The 13,688-nt window shown below is 48.5% G+C and overlaps 9 protein-coding genes across 9 annotated transcripts; 6 read left to right on the top strand and 3 right to left on the bottom strand.

Annotated features, from left to right (window-relative positions):
* Positions 1-6: 6 nt before the first annotated feature.
* Positions 7-658, top strand: V1514DRAFT_173312 (uncharacterized protein). Its single transcript, XM_066924574.1, has one exon. The coding sequence runs from the start codon at positions 68-70 to the stop codon at positions 452-454; it is 387 nt and encodes a 128-aa protein (XP_066785407.1). The 5' UTR covers positions 7-67; the 3' UTR covers positions 455-658.
* A 384-nt stretch (positions 659-1,042) lies between these two features.
* V1514DRAFT_276024 (mate-domain-containing protein) lies at positions 1,043-2,584 on the top strand (the record flags this gene model as incomplete). The annotated part of the gene is made up of 2 exons (XM_066924915.1): positions 1,043-1,338; positions 1,429-2,584. 2 exons carry the CDS (start codon positions 1,043-1,045, stop codon positions 2,582-2,584), a joined length of 1,452 nt encoding a protein of 483 aa, XP_066785406.1.
* A 117-nt stretch (positions 2,585-2,701) lies between these two features.
* V1514DRAFT_276008 (P-loop containing nucleoside triphosphate hydrolase protein) lies at positions 2,702-3,534 on the bottom strand (the record flags this gene model as incomplete). The annotated part of the gene is made up of 2 exons (XM_066924914.1): positions 2,702-3,369; positions 3,432-3,534. 2 exons carry the CDS (start codon positions 3,532-3,534, stop codon positions 2,702-2,704), a joined length of 771 nt encoding a protein of 256 aa, XP_066785405.1.
* A 379-nt stretch (positions 3,535-3,913) lies between these two features.
* On the top strand, positions 3,914-5,481 carry V1514DRAFT_325635 (uncharacterized protein). The gene has a single exon (XM_066926651.1). The coding sequence runs from the start codon at positions 3,986-3,988 to the stop codon at positions 5,114-5,116; it is 1,131 nt and encodes a 376-aa protein (XP_066785404.1). The 5' UTR covers positions 3,914-3,985; the 3' UTR covers positions 5,117-5,481.
* On the bottom strand, positions 5,132-7,997 carry V1514DRAFT_325632 (histidinol dehydrogenase-domain-containing protein). The gene is made up of 2 exons (XM_066926650.1): positions 5,839-7,997; positions 5,132-5,769 (listed from the first exon to the last, which is right to left on the bottom strand). Exons 1-2 carry the CDS (start codon positions 7,915-7,917, stop codon positions 5,182-5,184), a joined length of 2,667 nt encoding a protein of 888 aa, XP_066785403.1. The 5' UTR covers positions 7,918-7,997; the 3' UTR covers positions 5,132-5,181.
* Positions 7,998-8,301: 304 nt separating this feature from the next.
* On the top strand, positions 8,302-10,050 carry V1514DRAFT_350388 (uncharacterized protein). Its single transcript, XM_066929410.1, has 2 exons — positions 8,302-8,427; positions 8,570-10,050. The coding sequence occupies exons 1-2, from the start codon at positions 8,367-8,369 to the stop codon at positions 9,760-9,762; spliced, it is 1,254 nt and encodes a 417-aa protein (XP_066785402.1). The 5' UTR covers positions 8,302-8,366; the 3' UTR covers positions 9,763-10,050.
* On the bottom strand, positions 9,834-10,906 carry V1514DRAFT_325629 (EAP30/Vps36 family-domain-containing protein). Its single transcript, XM_066926649.1, has one exon. It carries the CDS (start codon positions 10,857-10,859, stop codon positions 10,113-10,115), a length of 747 nt encoding a protein of 248 aa, XP_066785401.1. The 5' UTR covers positions 10,860-10,906; the 3' UTR covers positions 9,834-10,112.
* Positions 10,907-11,025: 119 nt separating this feature from the next.
* On the top strand, positions 11,026-12,536 carry V1514DRAFT_173226 (chaperonin 10-like protein). The gene is made up of 2 exons (XM_066924573.1): positions 11,026-12,295; positions 12,361-12,536. Exon 1 carries the CDS (start codon positions 11,192-11,194, stop codon positions 12,242-12,244), a length of 1,053 nt encoding a protein of 350 aa, XP_066785400.1. The 5' UTR covers positions 11,026-11,191; the 3' UTR covers positions 12,245-12,295; positions 12,361-12,536.
* V1514DRAFT_173073 (HSP20-like chaperone) lies at positions 12,504-13,681 on the top strand. The gene has a single exon (XM_066924572.1). The coding sequence runs from the start codon at positions 12,764-12,766 to the stop codon at positions 13,271-13,273; it is 510 nt and encodes a 169-aa protein (XP_066785399.1). The 5' UTR covers positions 12,504-12,763; the 3' UTR covers positions 13,274-13,681.
* Positions 13,682-13,688: the final 7 nt, after the last annotated feature.

Below are 13,688 nucleotides of genomic sequence, written 5' to 3'. Positions count from 1 at the left end.
AACGCCTTCAACATAAACCATTATTAAACATCACGAAAGTAGGGTAACTTTGGTTCTAGTCAATGTCATGCTACGTTACTACAAGTTCTCCGTCATCAACTCCTGCCGTTATTTTCAGACATGTCATCAGAAATGCCAGTTACGCAGCAAGATAATGATGATTATGCGTCCGGCGTGGGAGCTTGCCGGTCCCGCCGTCGGTAGTATACTGTTGTGCATGTTACTGGGCATCCACGACCACGGCCACACTACCGTGTTGTTGCTCAATCAGAGAAATAGTGTTCATTTCCTGATCATCGCGGGCGTCATGGCGGTCACTGCTATTGATGTTTTGCTCATATTAAATCTGGCAGCATGCTTTGCTATAGTATCATATGCATTCACAAATTTCCACCCGGGGGACTACCGGCAATTTTTTTTTTTTTCAAATTTTGCTCCACACCATGTTCACTGACGTATCCTGAGGTCTATCTTGACCGTTCTGATCGCAGATGAACCAACAAGTTTTAATCGCATACGTCGTATTCGGCAGAACGTACATATAAAGATAAAACGAGCATTCTATCTATTAACAAGGTATTTGTACAATAAATTATTGAACGACATTGTTTAAGTTTTGCCTGCTATTAGAATAGTCTCATGTCCTTTGCGAATTCTTATTGAAGCAAACAAAAGAAACAAATGGCATTTCAAAATCTTGTCGGGGTGGCTTTTTTCCACTTGTACGCTTCCCACTTGTTGATAAGTTCGCGATAAGGGTTCGGGCTTCATGAAGAAATATATCCACCTTTTATATCAACCACATTACAGGCATAATTACTTTACTGGTCAACATATTTTTTTTACTCGATGAAGTGTCTATATGGATTCAATTACTATATCTAATTCGATGGGGAATGTGAATGAAGGTCTGTACTCCATTGATGTGGAACAGCTGCACGGCAACGGCAAGGCAAAGGACCAAGACCAAGACCAGAACGATGACAGTGAGGGCCAGCCGCTAGTACAGGTCGACACGGCCATGACACGTAATAGTGATATAATGGTATCACTGGGTCCGGCGTTCTTGGTGGCAAAGTTCATGTCCAGAGTGTCGTTTGCCGAGTACAAGCGGTTGCTAAAGATGTCCTTTCCGGTAGTGTTGTCGTACATGTTGCAGAACTCATTGCAAACCGCGTCCGTTGTTATTGCCGGCAGACTTGGGCCCGATGAATTGGCCACGGCTGCATTTTCGTACATGTTTGCCATGTGTTCTGGTTGGCTGGTTCAGCTTGGCGGGACCACCGCGATTGACACGTTAGGATCTGCCACGTTTACTGCCAGTGAAGACCCGCACGAGTAAGTCTAGGAAATTTTAAAATAAAAGAAAAGAAAAGAAAAACAGTTTTCACGCTTTATTAAAGAGAGAAATTGACCTATTTAAAAAAGGCTGGGCATTATTTTGCAACGAGGGTTGGTGGTCTTGTCCACGTTGTACGTACCGGTTGTTGGCATTTGGGCCTTTGCTGAGCCATTATTGCTTGCCTTGGGACAAGAACCGGAACTTGCCCGGTCGGCTGCCCAATTTTTGCAATGCCTTATCCCCGGTGGATTGGGTTTTATCTATTTCGAAGCATTAAAAAAATATCTGCAAGTACAAGGCCTGGTCAACGCTAGCACGTACGTGCTGGCGATAACATCACCGGTAAACGTTATTTTGAACCTAGTGTTTATTCATACATTACAATTCGGCCTGTACGGTGCGCCGTTGGCAACCGGCATTTCTTACTGGCTATCATTCTGGGGCCTGGCGGCTTATACAAAATACGTGAGCGGTTCCAAAACATGGGGCGGTTTCAATGCACGCGCGTTCAGCAACTTACGAGTTTTTTACCGGTTAGCACTGATGGGCATAATCATGGTCGGCACCGAATGGTGGGCATTTGAGATTGTGGCGTTGGAAGCTGGCCGGTTGGGCACGGTCGCGTTGGCGGCCCAGTCGGTTGTGATGACGTCCGATCAGGTCACGTTCACGTTGCTGTTTGGCATCGGCGTGGCCACGTCCACCAGGGTCGGCGGTCTTTTAGGTGACCGCAGGCCACAAGCAGCTCGGCGGGCCGCATACACGGGCGCCTTACTTGCCGCGTCTGTCGGCTTGGTTGAGATGGTCATTATGGTGCTGGCACGGAATTTGTACGGCCGGTTGTTCACGGACGACCCAGACGTGATCGCAATGACGGCTCGCATCGTGCCTTTGGTGGCCCTGTTTCAGATCGCGGACGGCTTGAACACGTCGTGTTCGGGCAGCTTGCGTGGCATGGGCCGGCAACATGTCGGCGCAATCGTAAACTCGGCAGCGTATTACGTGCTGGCATTGCCGGTAGGCACGTACCTTGCGTTTAAAACCGGATTAGGCATCGTGGGCTTGTGGATCGGTCAATGCTACGCGTTATACGTTGCTGGCTTGACCGAATTGGCGGTGGTCATGCGCACAGATTGGGTGGTTGAAGTTGACAAGGCGATCGCACGATTAGACGAGTCGTCCAGGCCGGAAGATGCAGCCATGGCTGATGAAGGAGATGACGATGACCAAATGATATCGTAAACCTAGTCTAAACTAATTTGAAAAAAAAAAAAAAAAAAAAAAACTGGAAACAAAATAAAAAAACAAGTTTAATTTCAACTCTTAATGAAAAATCCTAACAAAACCACACTGTCCATTTCAACAACATCGGCCGGTGCGCACACCTAACGCGTTACTTCCTTTGCCACCTACTAAACTGACGACACCTCTGCCACGCCGTGCCGGCCTTCGCGGGCCTGATGCGGCAGCTGATGCGGCTGTTGCAGATGCAGACGACGATGCGGTGCCGGTCCAAGATGGCAAGTCACCGTATTGTACTCCGGCACCGACATCATCGGGATCTAATTCTCCCAATTCGATTTTGGCCAGGATCATGGTCGCCAACCGCGCGAACGCGTCATCCACGTTTTGACCCGTCAGCGCTGACGTGTGCAAAATTGGGATGCTACCGTTGCGAGCAGCAAATTCAATCACGTCAGAATCTTGCACGACGTTGGCTTGATCCGCGCTGGCGATCTTGTCTGACTTGTTGGCGACTAATAATAACGACACGGTCGGGTTGGCCAGGTTGCGCAGGTCGGTCAAGAAATGCGGCAAGGTATGGAAACTGGCCGCGTTGCTGGCATCGTAAATTAGCAACGCGCCAGCTGTGCCTCGATAATACGACCTGGTCACGGCTCGAAACCTTTCCTGGCCGGCAGTATCCCAAAGTTGTAATTTAATACGCTTGCGACTCAGACCGGTACCGACCTTGATAATTTTGGAAGTAAATTCGACCCCGATTGTTGACGATGTTAGTACTCGCCCTAAACAAGCCATTTGTTAGCAAATGCAAATACAAAAAAAAAAAATGGATTTTACTCCATACATTTGCCTTCCACGAAGCGATGAAGAACCGAAGATTTGCCGCACCCTGACGGGCCAACGAGAATAATCTTGACAAGATAGTCATATACGTTATCCTGTAACATGTACATCAGTTTTGTTTAGTCCAGTCCAAGAAAAAAAACAAAATGCCATGGGTAACACGTACGTCTACGGACGGGCGGTGGCTGGTATGTGATGACGACCCGTCAGACACGGCCGAAGATGCTCGCGGCCGTGACGAGCTATTAGAGCTCATAAGGAATTCGACAAATACACGTGAATCTCCGTATTGATATCTATCTCTCGGCCGGTTGACAGGTTGGAAGTTATTGGATTGGGTTCACTACATGTTTATGAAGCGATGAATGCTAGTTAACTTATCTCCATTACGTAAGTGCTGATCTCAGCGAAAGCCGCACGTTCATCGCGCCATCGCGGGTGATGCCTTTTTGTCAATTAAGCCGTCCAATTTAAGACAAATCAGTCCACCGGCATTCGACTTTTCTTTTTGGTTTTCACAGCATTTACACAATTAATCGAGCACAATTCAAAAAAATGGCGGCCGCGTTTCAAGAAATTCCGGTGCTTGACTTGTCACTTGCTCGCGACCCGGCATCAAAGCCGGAGTTACTCGGCCAGCTCCGGCATGCCCTGTTGCAAGTCGGATTTTTGTACATTAAGAACTACGGCGTTCCGGAAGAACTCACGCAGCGCGTTATTGACCAATCTAGAGCATTGTTTGAATTACCATTGGAACAGAAATTGAAGTTTGAAATGAAACATTCGCCACATTTTTTGGGATATTCCCGATTGGCCAATGAGATTACCAAGGAGCAAGTCGATTGGCGCGAACAGATTGACCTGGCCACGGAATTGCCAACGCCTCAGCCGGATGAACCTCGTTATCGATGGCTTCGAGGTCCCAACTTATGGCCGGACGAGCAAGTTTTGCCCGGGTTTAAGCACACGTTTACGGATTACATTGACCGCATGGCCAAAGTATCTACTGATTTCACCAGCCTAGTCGCTGAAGCGCTGGGCCTGCCCGCGACCGCGTTTGATAAATATTTTGACTCCGATCAACAACACAAGCTCAAGATTGTTAAATATCCTGACCTGTCCGAGTTAGGTTCGGATGCCACCGGTCAGGGCGTTGGTCCGCATAAGGACTCCATGCTGACATCGTACCTGTTGCAAGCATCGGATCATCGTGGGTTGCAAGTTCAAAATTCAGAAGGTGAATGGATTGATGCCTTGCCCATTCCTGGAACATTGGTCGTGGCTATTGGTCAGGGATTGGAAGCATTGACCAGTGGCGTATGTGTTAGCACGACTCATCAGGTCGTTTCACCCGATGCCGGTGCCGGCCCCCGATTTTCGGTTCCTTTTTTCCAGGGCGTGTCATATGATGCCAAGTTTGGTGAGATGAACCTGCCGGATCATGTTTTGGCATTGAAAAATAAATTGCGAGCAAACAAGGATGACGTGGAAATGACGTTTAAGCATGACATGTTTGATCATATTGGTGAAGCCACTTTACTTAACCGGGTAAAATCTCACAAGGACGTGGCAGAGATTTGGTATCCGGACTTGCTCGATGAAGTCAAGCACCGCAAAGAAATTTTAAAATCACAAATCTCTACTCAGCTTTCAAAGGCTCAAGTGCCATTGAAAACTTCCGGTTAATCTAACAAAAAAAAATAAAAAAATAGATCTTCAATTAGTTTACATGTGTATATTTAGTAGTCTTATTATTTTTGCTTTAAGTGTTCCAACCTGATCCTGACCGCATTACCGTGAGCGTCCAATCCCTCGACCGTGGCCAATTGCACGACCGCTGGTCCAATGATTTCAAGACCACCTGGCGTAAGTTCCTGAGACGTGATGTGTTTCAAAAAACTACCCGTGTTCACTCCCGAATACACGGTGGCGTAACCATACGTTGGCAACGTGTGATTCGTGCCTGATGAGTAGTCACCGCACGATTCCGGTGACCACGCGCCGACAAACACGGACCCGGCATTTTCCACCAACCGCACGTACTCACTGGCGTTTTCGATTTGCAAAATTAAATGCTCCGGGGCATACCGGTTACTTAAGTCGATGGCTTGCTCCACGGTTGATACGGCAAACGTGCGCGAATGCTTGATCGCACCACGCACAATGTCCACGCGAGGTAACTTGACCGCTTGCGCATGCAATTCATCTTCAATTGCTTGCAATTCAGTTTCGGAAAGATCGACCGCGATCAAGATCACTTGCGAATCCACGCCATGTTCAGCTTGAGATAATAAATCAGACGCCACGAATGCCGGGTTAGCCTTCTTATCAGCAATAACCTAACACCGCGAACAATCTGGTTAGCCCCCAAATGTTCAAAAATACAAAAGTCTTTACGATTCTCTTACCAATACTTCAGACGGACCGGCAGGCATGTCAATGCTTACCAACGCGTTGGTATCATTCTGCACAATCATTTTGGCCTGCGTCACAAACTGGTTGCCAGGACCAAGGATCTTGTTAACCTTGGGCACGGACTCGGTACCATATGCCAACGCCGAAACGGCCTGTGCGCCACCAGCCAGTACGATGGCGGACGCGCCAATCTTGTGTGCGACGTACACGACTTCAGGTGCCGGCGTGCCATCACTCCTGGGCGGCGATGCGATCACGATGTTCTTGCACCCGGCAACCATGGCCGGTACGCCCAGCATGAGAGCGGTTGATGGCAGGATCGCGGTACCACCGGGTACGTACAATCCAACCGACTCGATCGGTCGTGAAAACCGCGAGCATACCACGCCAGGTTGCGTCTCGACCGTCAACGGGCGTGGATCCAGTTGCGCGGCGTGAAACTTGCGCACGTTCTCGAATGATAAGTCGATAGCGTCGATCGTGGCCTGGTCTAGTTGCATGAGTTGCGAATCGTACGGCGCCTTGATCACGGGTGATGATAATTTAGCTTTTTCAAACTTGGCAGCGTATTCCAGCAAGGCGGCATCGCCGCGGGTCTTGACGGCTTCAATAATTGGCGTCACGATCGACACAATGTTGACGTTTTTCTGTGCTGGCCGGCGTAAGAGTTCGGTTAATTGGTAATCTGACACGCCTGACACGTCCACCCGCGTAAGTTGAATCTTGTCTGAGTCAACTGGAGTAGCTGCTTGTTGTTGTTGTTGCTGTTGTTGTTGAGGTGGTGGTGGTGATGATGATGATGATGATGATGATGGTGATGATGATGATGACAATGACTTAGATTCTTCCTTTTGCTGCTGCTGCTGTTGTTGTTGTTGTTGTTGTTGTTGTTCAATCCATTTTGGCTTTGCATCGCCTTTCCGTCGCGTAATCTTCTTTGCCTTGGCATCCAAATTTCGTTCAATGTCAGCCCAGGACACGCCGTTCTTTGCTGCTTTTGTGAGTCCAAAATACAACAAATCGGCAAATTCCCATGCCACTTCAGACTTTGTTTTGGCCTCGGTAAGTTCTTCAGCTTCTTCCTGAATCTTGGCCGCCAGAAGCTTGTCGTCATTAAATAATCGTCGCGTGTACGAACCTTCGGGCGCGTTGACGAGCCTGGCCTGGATCGTGCGTTCCAGGCTGACAATGCCACCGGTGGCTCCAAAACAAGTGGTCGTGTCCAAATGACAAAAACCGGCACCAGATTGATCGACCACGAACTTGACGCAGTCGCCATCACAATCCAGTTCAATGCGAGCCAATTTCTGAACGGCGCCAGACGTGGCGCCCTTGAACCAAAGCCCACGCTTGCGTGATTGATACACACCAGACTGGGACTTGATTGCTTCGGCAATGCTCTCGGCTGATGAATAAACCAGGCCGAGCGCTGCGTCGTGGCCGTCAACCACAAGGGTCGAATACAGGCCGTCAGCGCGATCAGTAGTCAGTGCGGCGGTCAAAACCGAAGCAATGCTTATCTTATCAGCACCGTCAGTGGTCAATAGTGACGTAGAAATAACTGGCACGGCAGAGTAAGAAACAACCAGGCGAGCCTGTTCTAACGTGGGCGGATTGGGGAACGTAACAAACAGTTTTTTGGAACCGACGCCATCGGGCAGGACCGTGCTGGCGAGCGACTTGGCTAATGAAGCCAGATTATTGTGCTCAAATGGCACGATGGCACCCTTAAATTGGTCATTATCAAGCTGGGTCGGGCTCGACTGTACAATAATGCGTGAACCTGGCACGCCGATGGCCAGCAGGTCGGCAGCAACTTCGGCCACCACAAACACGGCCTCCACGCCGGCATCCAGCAAGCTTACCAGTGAATCGGTCGAGACTAAGCTGCCACTGTTTACCAGCACATAAAAGCTAGCTCGGCCAAAGTTGGCAGCCACGAATTGACGCACGACAGCAACGTCAGTATCAGAGCCGACGGCGACTAGTAATCTGCCCACCACGGCGAATTGTTCAAGAGCGGCGGGCAAGTCACCGGGCGCAGCAGCGAACGGTAAAAGCGGAAATGTCATTTAATGAGTATGAGTGATTAAAAGAAGCAACACGGTCGAACCGCTATAACTGGATATCTATCTGTATAATTTATATGCGCTATCAACTTTTTTTTTTTTCACATCAGACACGGTCGTGACTAATAAGCTGCAGCTAAAGTGACTAATACAACTGCTGCTGACAGCATGTTTACATAATTGCAAGTGGCCGCGCGTCTATGCGGGCTTTACGTTTGGCTATTAATAGCCAGCTCAAGGTTGCCGTGGCAACGCCATGCCAGGCACCGCGAACAGCTGCCAGGGTTAGGCTCCGAGTGACGGCCCGGCAGGCACAGAAAGTGTAAACATAAACATCGTTTTCATTTCGCCGCTCCTTCTTCCTTCCCTCGCCCCATCTTCATTTGTCTTTATTCCCCTTCCTTTTTTTTTTTTTTCCCTCTACCTCTACTTCTTTTTCCACACTGTTTAAAATGTTGACCAAGTCTTTTGTTGCCGCTTTGGCTCTTTTTGCCTCTGTTCATGGTGCCAGCAGTAAGTAAAAAAAAATTTTTTTTTGAGTGCTCTTTTTCGGCATGCAACCATTTTCGTTGTTTTGGTGCCCGTGCGCTGCGTGGACATTAAACACAAATATCAATTGACCATCACTTTGCTAACTCGTTGTTTTTTTTTCAAGGCACCACCAACGTCTGTACTGAGGATGAACGTACTGCCAACAGTCAGGCTGACATTGACAACCTGTCGGGATGCTCCACTTTGGAGGGCAACCTTATCTTGGCCTCGACCCTTGGCTCGGCCACCATCAATGGCATTGTCAACATCACCGGCAACCTGATTGCCACAAACAATTCTCAGATTACGTCTATCGTGGCGCCCAGTCTTGCCACGATTGGTGGCGAGTTTGAACTTAACGTCCTGACCGTCCTCTCAACTTTGTCATTCCCGGCCTTGACCTCAGTTGGTTCCATCAACTGGGTCACGTTGCCTTCTGTGGGTGGTCTCGACTTCACCACTGGAATCAACAGCTCGGACAACGTGTACATCTCCGACACTGGTCTTAGCTCGCTTGATGGCATCAACCTCACGACCGTGGACAACTTTGAACTCAACAACAATCTGAACCTTGACGACGTCGAGATGGGTGTCAAGTCCGTGTCCAACCACATTGACATTTCGTTCAACGGAAACACCGCCGTCTCGTTTCCTTCGCTCGTGTGGGCTAACAACTTGACGTTCCAGGACGTGTCCTCGTTGACCACGCCATACTTGTCTACCGTTAATGCTTCTTATTTGTTGATCAACAACACGTTCACCAGCGTTGCTGCTCCAAACCTTACCACGGTTGGCGGTCTGTACGTTCAGGACAACAAGCAGCTCACGAACATTTCCTTCCCTGCTCTGAAGACCGTTGGCAGCGCTGGTATTGAGGTTTCTAACAATACCGACCTTGAAAAATTCTCCTTCCCTGTTGTTCAGACAGTTGTTGGTGCCATTGTTTTGGATGGTGACTTTGAGGAGGCTTCGTTCCCCAAATTGACTGTCGTACGTGGTGCCGTCTCGATCGACTCTACTGGTGATTTCAACTGCACTGACTTTAACGACCTCAACTCCAGCGGTGGCATTCGTGGCAATGATTACAAGTGCGAAGCTGCTTCTACCACGTCAACTTCCAGTGGAACTGCTACCGCCACTTCTAGCGTTGCTTCCGCCACTTCTGCTGATGCTACGACCACTTCCACCTCTGTTGCCACCACTGCTGCTGCGGCTGCTGCGACCACCACTCACAAGTCTTCTGCTGGTGAACTCGCTGGTGCTTCGACTTTTGTCATTGGCGGTGCCATTACTGCTTTCTTCCTTGGACTTTTCTAAGCCTGTTTTATTATATTTTTAAACGACTGAGTTTTTTTTTTTCCTTTTTTATTATTTATTTTTATTGTTTCGCTTTAAATGATACATTTTCCTTTTAGAAACTGCAAGTGAATTTTAAGGTCTGATTTTTATTGACTTTAATTCATAATGTTTTTTTTTTTTAGTTTAAATGTTTTGGTACAATAAAGAAGAAAAGTGGGCAATGTCAATGTCATAATGTATTTCTTAGTCAGCTCTTATGACTCTTTTCAATGTTTTATATATATATTATTATTGTTATACCTCATATATGCGTAAAATCAATTGATGTAGTTTTGTCCCATTCAATGTGTGTATGTGGGATATGGTTGTTATTTAATCCAAGATGGCGTCCAATATTCGTTTGGTGATACCTGTTTGTCAACCCATACAAGGCCAGCAGCGACCAGGTCATCAAGCACGGCGATGCATCGAGCCGGTTCCCAGTTCAAATTATCCGTGAGTATGGGCCCGGAAATAAATCCAAGCGCCTGGGTGGCCTCGATCGCGACGGCCTGATCTTTGGACAATTCCTGGGGCACGGACCGAATGTAATCCCTGCTCGACAACCTGACGATGCCAAACCCGTGACCGAGCGGAGCCAGGGTCTTAACCGCGCGCACAATGTCATCGTGCGAAACCGGCTGGTGCTGCCTGCCCGGTGGCGTGTTGAGCCGGTCCCGCACTTCGTCAACCGGGATCAACCCGCCGTTCTGATCTTTTGTGCGCCGGCATACTTCAATAATTCGAACTGCCAATTCGAAAAAAAAATCATTCACGTCGTTGCCCAACAACTCGGCCCAAAACGATCCTCGCTTGTTGGCAGCAGATGACGCCAACGGGTCGACGCCGATGGCGGCACACATTTTCACAAATTCGGATCGAAACATGGGGTCGGACCTGATCTCGTCGGCGTGAGACTGAGCGAAATGTTGCAGTGCGGATTGGAATCGGACCAATTGGTCCGTCAGCTCGGACACATGGGTGGCAACGATGGACGAACCCAGGTCAGAATATTGCTGCTGGGTGCGTTGGTGGTGGTCGAACGCTGCCAGGCCCACGCCTCTTCTCAAAGACATGCTGATGCTGATAAACCGAATATGACCATGGATGGAGTATATCTTCTTATCGCCGTGGTACAATGTCGATTTACAGCTGCCAAACGGAGTTACCCGGCCCAGTACCGTTAACTCTGGCTTTCCTGATCGGGCAAAACGCCCCCGCCGGAACTGGCTCGAACCGGCAAGTAGACCGCCCCGCGTTTCAGTTTAGGCTATATGGGCACATGGCGCTGCCCCACGCAAAATTTGTTTAGTAGGGCCCATTCCCAAACTACTTAAACCCGTCCTTCGTTCCACCTACTTGACTCGATCTCGATTTGCTGTTCAACATCACATCAAATCAAATCACGATGGCCAATCCTTCCTTTGTTCTCCAGAAAGTCAACGAGGTCAAGTTCGAGGACCGACCCGTGCCCGAGATCAAGAACCCCAGGGACGTGAGGATTCAAATTAAGCAGACCGGCATTTGCGGATCAGACGTGCATTACTACACTCATGGAGCAATCGGCTCGTTTGTGGTCAAGGATCCCATGGTTTTGGGCCACGAGTCGTCTGGCATCGTCACTGACGTTGGCGAGGGCGTGACCACGCTCAAGGTCGGTGACCGCGTCGCGCTCGAGCCCGGCATTCCCTGCAGATACTGCGATCATTGCAAGGCTGGCAGGTACAATCTGTGCGTGGACATGAAGTTTGCTGCCACGCCGCCTTACGATGGCACGTTAACCAAGTACTACATCTTGCCCGAGGATTTCGCCGTCAAGTTGCCCGACACCGTGTCGTTGGAGGAAGGCGCGCTGGTTGAGCCCCTTTCCGTGGCCGTGCACGTTTCCAGACTGCTGCACATCCCGCCTGGGTCTTCCGTCATTGTGTTTGGTGCCGGCCCGATCGGCTTGTTGTCTGCCGCCGTGGCCAAGGCGTTCGGCGCCACCACAATCATCGTGGTCGACCTCGTGCAGGCCCGCTTGGACCTTGCCAAGGAACTTGCCGCCACTCACACGTACGTGCCGCAACGGGGTGACTCGGCTGCTGACTCGGCTCGCAAGATTGTCGAGCTTGTCGGCAAGAGGCCACAGTTTGCGATCGAGGCATCCGGCGCGGCCGCGTCGGTCAACACTGCCATTCACGTGCTCGAGCACGGCGGCGCCTACACGCAGGCCGGCATGGGCGCGCCCGAGATCACGTTCCCGATCACCGAGTTTACCGTGAAGGAATTGACCGCTCACGGATCGTTCCGTTACGGACCGGGCGATTACCAGCTCGCGGTTGAGTTGATCGCGTCCAAGAAGGTCGACGTCACCAAGTTGATTACTCACAGGGTCAAGTTTGAGGAAGCTGAGGAAGCGTTCAAGCTTGTCAAGGGCGGCCAAGGTGTAAAGATTCTTATCGCTGGTCCGACCGATTAAAAAATTAATAAAATAATAAACATTTTGGCGTTGGTGAAAATTTTGTATAAGGTGTGTATAGTAGTTGCAATTGATCTATAAAATTCAAACAATCACAACTTATTCTGGCATTTGAGCCTCTTAGCATGCTTTGCGCCTAATCTTACGTGCAATACAAAAATATCTACAGGTTTAATTTGCTTGTTTTTTAAGGAACTTGGCTCAACGCAATTATATATATACAAGTTGTCGTAATTCTTACCATATCAGTATGGACAAGGGTATCGTACCCTATCACGGGTGGAATGACACATGACGATATCGACGTTCATGATGCAAGTTCACATGGTCTTGAATGTTCTGGCAAGTTCGCGGATTGCACCACTAACACGTCACATCATTTGCATTCAGGCTTAGTAGCATGCGCTGACGCAAGTCGTGCGAACGTGATTTGAATTATAAATATGTCCTTGCCGGCCCGTATTCGATTCTTACCTTCCCTATTCTTTTTTTCTTAACAAAGAGCAAAGGCAAACACAAATGTCTCTTTCAAAGGTTAATCAAAAGTCTCAAGGTCATCCGTTCTTTTCGTTATTCGATGACCCCTTTTTCCCATTCTCGTCCCTGGGCAACTATCGCGGTCCCTCCGGTGGCGGATCAATCTTAAGTGATTCCGCAATCACGTCGTTCAGGCCCAATTTTGACGTGAAGGAGACCGACAAATCTTTTCTTCTTGAAGGCGAATTGCCCGGGTTGGATAAAGATCAGGTTGATATCGAATTTGTTGATAATCATACGCTCACGGTTAAAGGCCATGTCGAACGATCACAAGAATTTCGCCAGGCTGCAGATGAAAACGTTGGCAACAATGCAGGTTCAGGGTATTGGGCTACCGAACGAGTGATTGGCAATTTCTCTCGATCGTTCAAGTTCCCGGATAACGTGGACACGACCGCGGTTTCGGCGTCACTGAAGAACGGCTTGCTTAAGATTAACGTGCCCAAGACTGAAACCGCACCTGCCACCAGAAGAATTGCCATTACCGAATGAAACTATTAGTCTGATGTATATGTTTTTGTTTTTTTTTTAAACCGGTCATTGCAGGGGTGTCTTTCAAACGAATATTTTTTTTATGGCGTTTATAACGAATGAATCTTTAATCTTGCGTTAGGTATTACAGTAGATATGTAAGCCAGTTTAACATTAGTAGATGTTTTAATTTATTATTGCTTGCCGAAGAACAAGTTAGATGTGATGTTTTGTCTGTCATTGTGGGCCTCACTGGCCGATATCGGCTTCCATGGCTTGGACCTGATTGATAACCCCACGGAATTAATATCACCAACAGTAAAAACCCATTTTATAAATTTTAGAAACGGTTTAAAATATTTAAAATGAGTATGTATTTGATGTATAGAAATAGTATATTGTCTTTCTGCTTTTGTATATAGTTTTAACTGATATA

The sequence above is a fragment of the Lipomyces japonicus genome (genome assembly GCF_038497905.1).
Source record: "Lipomyces japonicus strain CBS 7319 unplaced genomic scaffold V1514scaffold_5, whole genome shotgun sequence".
NCBI lineage: Eukaryota > Fungi > Ascomycota > Lipomycetes > Lipomycetales > Lipomycetaceae > Lipomyces > Lipomyces japonicus.
This window is presented reverse-complemented; position numbering and strand designations above follow the sequence as displayed.